Source organism: Equus asinus, chromosome 25 (assembly GCF_041296235.1).
Source record: "Equus asinus isolate D_3611 breed Donkey chromosome 25, EquAss-T2T_v2, whole genome shotgun sequence".
NCBI lineage: Eukaryota > Metazoa > Chordata > Mammalia > Perissodactyla > Equidae > Equus > Equus asinus.
In genome coordinates, this window is record NC_091814.1 from 22,026,271 (window position 1) to 22,035,080 (window position 8,810).

Sequence of the window (8,810 nt, forward strand, 5' to 3'; positions counted from 1 at the left end):
CCACTTTCTGTTATATTCTATGTACCTGGCATTTGAGAGGCACTCAATAAGTATTTGTTGAAGGAATCAGTGAATGAATGAGTCACAGTTCCTGGAATATTAGAATTGGAAGGGACCTCCAAGAGAGAGCCTTCAGCTCTTAGGGTACAGAGACCCCAGAGTGAGGGACTTGTCCAAAGAAGCTGAACCCTTAAACATGGCTGGGTTCTGAGGTCCTCTCTGCCATGGTGGTCATGAGGCAAGAGCTCTCCTTCATGTTTTTCATCTGCTGAGCAGAGTAGGACCGTGTCCTAAGGCAAGGGTTTTGTTCCTGTGGGAAGCCCCAGATTGCCTACATGCTATGTATGGGATTGAATTAAACAGCCCCTTTTCTAATGAGATCCCCAGACAACATGGTGTTTGGATCTTGCTACTGCTGCCTTAGGGATAGTCCCTGTGGCTTTGGTGAGAGGGGCCCCAGAGTCCTGTGGCCCAGGAGAATGGTCCTCTGTGACAGCCTGCAATGCAGACTTAAAGGGTTGGGGCTATGGGGAGATACAGGCAAGCCCAGTGCTGCTTTCTGTCTGTTACACCTAGATCTGCCCAATCCTGGAGAGGAATTAACTGACAGACCCTGGTGGGTTCTACGTTTTTCTTCTAGTCCTCCCCTTCAGAAGATTCTCTGGGTACTGTATCTGCCATGGCACAGCAGGAATCCTGGCAATCGTGGTTCTATGCTCTCAAGTCTCACTGTCCTGAAGTGAAATGAGCCTCAGACCCACCCGGTGACATGTAAGTCACACTTCATGACTCAACAAAGCATGATTCTTGCCTGTGACTTGATGTGGCCTTATGATCCTTGTGTCATGGGATGCCACTTTCTCTTTTCCTTCTCTCATGGGAATATTTTCAAGTGGAAAAATGAATGCAAAGCTGTTCCACAAAATTTAGTGGATAAAAAGCATTATAAATACTGAAAAAAAAATCTCTCAGAAAGGGTTATCTGGGCATTGGCCTTAGAAAATCTCGGGGATCGGCCCGGTGGCACAGCAGTTAAGAGCACACATTCCGCTTCTCGGAGGTCTGGGGTTCACTGGTTTGGATCCCGGGTGTGGACATGGCACCACTTGGCAAAAACCATGCTGTGGTAGGCGTCCCACATATAAAGTAGAGCAAGATGGGCATGGATGTTAGCTCAGGGCCAGTCTTCCTCAGCAAAAAGGAGAGGATTGACAATAGTTAGCTCAGGGCTAATCTTCCTCAAAAAAAAAAAAGGAAAGAAAGAAAATCTCAGGTAGAACTTTCAAAGTGCTTAGCTGGTCAATTTAGCCCAAAATATAGTATTTAAGGTGTCACATTGAGTGAGCCAGGAGAATTGTGAACATCCGGTCCTGTCCCTACCATCCTCTATCACACTCCCAGGATGTGGGGCCTCGAGGCAAGAAACAGAACATCTGACTCTGGTTGAATGGACCTGAATTCCCCCCTTTATACTAGAAAAGGCCTATTCCCTGAACATGGAAGTCCCAGCCATATCCTCCTGTTTCCGACCCCAAGTATCAACCAGAGGCTGGGAAGCTGGGGTCAGTGAATGGCTGGCTGAAATATCAAGGTTTTGTGAGTGCAGATGTTCAAGTAGAAGGTCCTAGACGCAGGCCTGCCTGCAGATTTGCTGCACTGGGAATGGCCTCCCCATTCCAACCCACATCCAGACCCTCCCCCCATCCCCGGAATTCTCTTCCCTGCTTGAATATTGTTTCCTTCCCTGCCGCCTCTTTCTCCTTGTGTCTCCAAAAAATAGAAAAGCATCCTCTAAACTGCAAGCTGCTATACAAGTGGTAGGTAGATGAAGACTGACCACTTTCTGACCTTGAGGGCAGGCTTGGGAGAGGAGAAGTGAAGTTGAAACAATGACCTCAAATACTCACATTTTGAAATCTATGCTCGTCTTTATCAGTGGTTACCATTTATTGATGGCATACTCTACACCAGGCCCTCTACTAAGTACCTTACAGGCATCTTCTCATGTAATCTTTCCATCAGTCCTCTGAGGTAGATATTGGTACTGTCTTCATCTTACAGGCTCAAAGAGATGAGGAAATGTTTCTAAGGCCACATGTAAAATAAGTAGAGCCAGAGTTTGATCATGGAGGCGTTTGATTCCAGGCCACCCCCACCCCATCCGCATACATTTCAGAATCTAGAGTTGGAAAGGAGGTGGAAAGTGAGGACTGGGCTTTCCAATCAATAGACATGAGAGAAATTAATGATAAGAACCATCCATGAACATGAAAAAGACAGAATCTGTGCGTGTGTGCGCGTGCGTGTGTGTATGTGTGTGTGTATGCACGTGTTTGGGTGGGTCTAACATACAAGTAGAAGCCAGAGCTATGTTGAGTGGGGATGAGGAGGACAGATGAAAGGAGGGAAGCAGAAATTAACTGTATTGTTTGCCTGTTATGTAACAGGAACTGTGCTTGGCTATTTACATAAAGGAATTCATATAATCTCCATAGTAACACTATGAGTAGGTATTATTCTCTCTATTTTATAGATGAGCAAATGGAGACAAATGAAGTGAGCAAAGAAAATCAAGCATCCTCTACTTACACTGGAGTTAAAGCCAGAGATTTCTATAAACTTAAATATTTTGTTGTTTTTATCACTATTTTTTATAGTACTTCAAACCCTTAAGAAGTTTCAGATTTTTACTGTTTAACTACAGACTAGAAAATAGAAGCAGAAACTACCTTCCACACAGATGGAGAGAGACTCTGGTATTAAAACAAGTGGTATTTGGGGGAACACAGGAAGGAAGCAGGGCTAAAAACAGAGTTGGCTGTGGATCACAGAATGTCCTGGGTTCACACAGTAGACTCTCCTCAAGAAAAAAAATAAAAGCAGTGTCTCCTCTCACCACTCTATTCTAGACATTAGGCACTTTGAATGTGAACATGAGAGGAGGCAGTGTTATGTACCTTGACTTCCCAAGCCCTTCTGACCAGAGCTGGAGCTGGCCTCTTATCTCCCAGAAGTGTGCCTCAAATAGAGTTCCTTCCCTGGCTTAAATTCTCTCTTCATGCACATCCCTTTGCGCTGAGTCTCTGACACAAGATGGGCCATTGCTGGTCTAAACCAGGTGAGTGTGGGTGGAGTTTCAGGGCACACTCAGACTAGTGCCTTCTCTGGTCTATCTACTTCTAGCCAACTTGTTAGATGTTTCCACTACTCCCTTTACATATCTACTCTCTTCCTCCCCATGACATCTGCCCCCAGTGCCAGGCCTCTGAGAACTTGAGAGTTCTTTGAGAACTTGGCCAGTGTCTGAATCCAGAGAGCTTCTGAAACCCAGAGCTACACCCATTTTGAGTCCCTGCATGTGGCTGATGATGACCCTGGACCAGCCTACTGTTTCCAACATGGATATTCAACCTTCCCACCTCATCTCTTTCAGACCCAGATTCTCCTCAATGCCAAGACTCAATTTCACAGCTGTGACAGAGTTTATCTTTGAAGGTTTTTCCATTTTTGGGTGGCAGCACAGACTCTTCCTCTTTGGAGTCTTTTTGGTCTTGTACCTGTTGACCCTTGCCAGCAATGCTATCATCTTGACAGTTATCCACCTCAACCGTCAACTTCACACACCCATGTACTTCTTTCTGAGTGTGCTGTCCATATCTGAGACCTGTTATGCAGTAGCCATCATCCCCCGAATGCTGTCCAGTCTCCTTAATCCCCAACGAGTCATCTCCATTCCAGATTGTGCCACCCAGCTCTTCTTCTATCTCACTTTCGGTATCAACAACTGCTTCCTGCTCACAGCCATGGGATATGATCGTTATGTGGCCATCTGCAACCCCCTACGGTATTCAGTCATCATGGGCAAAAAGACTTGTATACAGTTGGCAAGTGGATCCTGGAGCATTGGCCTGAGCACAGCCATCATTCAGGTGTCTTCTGTGTTCAGCCTGCCCTTCTGTGATACCAACATCATCTCTCACTTCTTTTGTGACATCCGGCCTCTAATGAAGCTTTCCTGTGCTGACACTACCATCAAAGAATTTATCACCTTGCTCATCAGTCTGTGTGTCCTTGTTCTGCCTATGGTCTTGATCTTTATCTCCTATGTCCTGATTGTCACCACCATCCTGAAGATTGCATCTGCTGAGGGTCGGAAAAAGGCCTTTGCCACTTGTGCCTCACACCTCACAGTGGTCATTGTCCACTATGGCTGTACCTCCTTCATCTACCTAAAACCCAAATCCCACAATTCCCTGCAGGACAGACTTATCTCCGTGACATACACTGTCATCACCCCTCTACTGAACCCTGTTGTGTACAGCCTGAGGAACAAAGAGGTCAAGGATGCCTTGCTCAGAGCTTTGGGCAGAAAGCCCCTTTCTTAGACGTTGGTCAGTCTCAATAACAATAAAATTAGAAGAGTTTGGTGAGGTGTCACAATGAGGGAGCCAGTCACATAAGAGCTAGTATGAGAGCACCAGGTACCTGATCTTGGCAGCATCCAGGAATGAGAGGGATATAGTGAAACAAAGAGTAAAAAGACTAATGAAAGAAGAGATGAATGGATATTCCAAGACTGATAGGTGGGTTTACCAAACTAGATGAAAATCGAATAAAATAAAGCTTATCGAAGTGTTGTATTACAATGTTAGTACTGTTATCCTTGGCATAAAGTACTGCAAACCAGCAGTGAGGGTGGGAAGAATATATGGTATCACATCACAGGAATTTATGTAATCTGAACCTTGCCTCAGTATAAAAATCAAGGATGCTAAAATAACAGCTTTTTCATTATTTATACATAACACTTCCTATGCTACATTTTAAACTAAAATTTTTTAAAAGATCATTCCATTGGGGGCTGGCCCCATGGCCGAGTGGTTAAGTTCACGCACTCCGCTGCAGGCAGCCCAGTGTTTCGTTGGTTCGAGTCCTAGGCGTGGACATGGCACTGCTCATCAGGCCACGCTGAGGCAGCATCCCACATGCCTCAACTAGGTTGACCCACAACGAAGAATATACAACTATGTACCAGGGGGCTTTGGGGAGAAAAAGGAAAAAAATAAAATCTTTAAAAAAAATCATTACATTAATTATTTATCTTATGCCTATTACTACATACATGAACCCTAGACAACTATGTCAGGCACAGGCTCTAATAGCCAGTTTACAACAGGTTAAGTTTAAATTTTGAGCAGCTGAAGCAAAAACCATTAAAAATGACTTCTTATATATATATTGCAGAATTGCAAAAGAAGAGCCCTCATGTTTCAGATGCCTCATCTTTCAGATTCCATCCCATCCTCTCCCCATAGACATGCTGGGGAGTATAACAGACTCTGTTGGTGCTTTACCCAGACCGCCTTTGCTGAGCTGGTTCCCCCTTCCCCAGCTGATGTGAATGTTGGAGTGCTAACTACTCATAGCTGCCTTCCACTCTGAAGAATTGCCATTACCTGAAAGGGGGCTTTCTTAGAGGTGATGCATACCCCGCTCCCATCCCTCACAAGGGGCAGTCCACAGCCAATGCCTGAATGACACAGAAAGAACAAAAGACCACTCACCTTGCTTCAAGATGGGACCAACTCCAGTGTGCAATTCTAGAGTCCTCCATTAGATCAGGCTGAAGTCAGACTCAAAATGAGACCACATCCTTGCTTAGATTTTTCCCCACTCAGTCTGTGTCTCTCACTCTCTTTTCTCTGAAAATATGTCCTCCATCAGTCACTTCCAATCCTGGGTCCCTGTTTCAGTCTCTGCTTCAAGGGAATCTGACCTACGTCAGGTGGCATCTATATCTATTGGGCAATCACTTAGCCTCAACTCTTTGAGCGTTCTCTCTGCATCTGTTGCACTTAGTAAAGTGCCTGGCACATAGTAGCTTCTCAATAATTATTTATTAAAATAAAGAATGATGGAAGGAAAGACGAAAGGAAGGAAGATAGTGGTGTGCAGATAAAATATAGTTAGCATCAGCAGGGAGCTCTTCTCCCTCTCTTCTTTTATTATGTTATTACTTTCAGGCTGTTTGACCCACTTTGTAACATCCTCTTTTGGAACATTTATTGAATGCATCCTAGATAGCAGGCATTAATTTAAGCACTTTATTCATTTAATCTTCACTGTAAATCTATGAGCTAAGTATTTTATTAAACTTATTTTACAGATGAGAAACCTGAGACCTGAATAGATGAAGTAAATTCCTGAAGGTCGTATAGCTAATATGCTGCAGAATCAAAATTTAAACACAGGCAATCCAGCTCCAGAGTCCATACCTGCATTAGAAGCTCATGATAATTATTTTAACCAGCCTTCTCTTTATAATAATTAAGGACCAAGAAAAGAAGGAGCTCTGAACATTGTGGATTTACACATAGCTCAAATCTTATCAAAATGCCCTTGGGTCTTGGAAGTCAGTCTGGAAGTTCAGAAATTATGTATTATAATATACTTTATCCTTGAATATCTTGGTGCATCTTTTTTCCACTCAGCACAACTCCAAAGATGAAAGGAGAAAGGAAGTCAAAAGTAGACCAAAGACCACTGGAGAATGGTAGGGCTCAGGACCATCAGATTAAAAACCTCTGTTCCTATCTTCTTTCCCACAGTTATTGTTCACTCTGACTCCCTCCAAGAGCTGATGACCTGAAGCAGGAGATTCTTAAGCAGTGTGATTTTACAGATGGAGCCCAGGCTTTGGGGCCAGAGAGTCATGTATCCCAATCCCAGGCCCACCATTACAAGCACGTGACCTAGTGAAAGTTACTCAACCTCTCTGGCTTTCGTTTCCTGTTTGCACAGTAGGACTGACAATATCAACCTCCCAGGGTTATTGTGAGGAGTCAAAAATGTTATGGGCATAACATTTCCTGGCACATGGGATGCAGTGGAAGCACCTCCTCCACCACCTCTCACACACATTGCTCTCAAGGTCGCTCTGAGGTCAACATCATGTCACCCTTGATAGGGACATAGAGTTCAAGTTTTAACAACAGAGTGAATACCCTCTTCCCACAAAGTACTGACTTTGTAAGTTGTCTTCCCCTATAGTCTCTGATTCCATTTTCCAGTAAAAGAAACTTTATTCTCTCAGAGCCTTCTAAGAATTGTTTCCTGAATACACCTGCCATGTGTTAGTAAACCACTCAGCTGCCTCTCTGCATTTCTGCCCCAGATTCCCCTCCCTTTGCTCAACCCACTTATTAGCCTACCAACTACTTCTCATAACATCATTCCCTAGTTGCCTGAGAGTCACTGCAAGAAATCTCAGGATTCATGTGTACATCAGTCTTCATATATAGATTGAATAAACACTTACAAAAACATATGCAACTCTATTTGAATGTGCCATAACTCATTTGAAAGTACCAATACTGAATTCATAGTTCTCTTTTTCAGAATTTATTTTTTTCTACCAAATGTACAAATAGTATATTATTATCCAACTATTTTCAAATTGGAGATTCACAAAATATTTTGAAATTCAAAAGGAGTTTTCTCATGCAAAAAAAATTTGGAGACTACAGCTCTAGGTGACAGGGATAGAGTAGGGGACAGTGTGAGAGTAAACATGACTTCAGTGCTGTGGGCTGAATTGTGTCCCTCCAAAGTTCGTATGTTGAAACCCTAACCCTCTATGTGACGGCATTTGGAGGTGAGGCCTTTGGGAAGTAATTAAGTTTAGATGAGGTCTCAAGGGTGGGGTCCTCATGATGAGATTAGGACCCTCTCACTCTTTGTCCATCATATGAAGCAACAGAGAGAAAGCAGCCATCTGAAATCCAGAAAGAAAGCTCTCACCAAGAACTGAATCTTCCACCACCTTGATCTTGGATTCCCAGCTTCCAGAACTGTGAGAAATAAATGTCTGTTGGTTAAGCCACCACATCTGTGATATTTTGTTATAGTAGCCCAAGCTGACTAGACAGTCAGGAACAATGTTGCCCTCAATTAAATCTGCATGAGCCTTATTCAGGGCTCTAAAAGATTTCCATTGACAATTCTAAAGCATCATTAGCAGGTCTAGACCTGGGATCCTAAACTAATGTGAATGTCATGAATGAACTATAATAAGAACTACTTGAGGGGGCCAGCCCCATGGCCAAGTGGTTAAGTTCACGTGCTCTGCCTCAGTGGCCCACGGTTTTGCTGGTTTGGATCCTGGGCACGGACATGGCACCGCTCACCAGGCCATATTGAGGCAGCATCCCACATGCCACAACTAGAAGAACCCACAACCGAAAAATATGCAACTATGTACTGGGAGCGATATCGGTAGAAAAAGCAGAAAAAAACAAAAAGATTGGCAACAGGTGTTAGCTCAGGTGCCAATCTTAAAAAAATAAAATAAAAAACTGCTTGAATCTGGCCCCCAAATAAAGCAGTCTGCAGAACTAAGGGAGTTTATAGCAGATTCTCTTGTCTGTTTTTCCAGTTTTGTTTCTATAGTCACCCCACATGTTCATTTCTGTCCAGAACCCAATTCTAGTAGATGTACTGTTGATGGCAAAGTGTGCTCCTCATAATGTCCCAACTGTAAAATGGAGATAGTACCACTGACGTCATAGGGTCAATTGGAGGATGAAGTGAGACAAAAACTTGTGAATCAGTTCAATAAACATTAGTTGATTCTGAAGCTGAATACCTCTTCTTTTACCCAGGCATCACATTTTTACACCATCTACCCAGTGCCTCATTTCCAAAATCTTCCTAATTTGTCCCAAAGCAATGGCATCATAAAGCATTGAGCTATTTTGCCTAACTCTACTCCTTTCCTCTTGAGACCCCATAGCCACCAATCATATCTAATG

The 8,810-nt window shown here is 43.5% G+C and overlaps 1 protein-coding gene across 1 annotated transcript; it reads left to right on the forward strand.

Moving 5' to 3' along the window:
• The first annotated feature begins 3,449 nt into the window (after positions 1–3,449).
• LOC106835827 (olfactory receptor 10J4) lies at positions 3,450–4,385 on the forward strand. Its single transcript, XM_014848428.3, has one exon. The coding sequence runs from the start codon at positions 3,450–3,452 to the stop codon at positions 4,383–4,385; it is 936 nt and encodes a 311-aa protein (XP_014703914.1).
• The last annotated feature ends 4,425 nt before the right edge of the window (positions 4,386–8,810 follow it).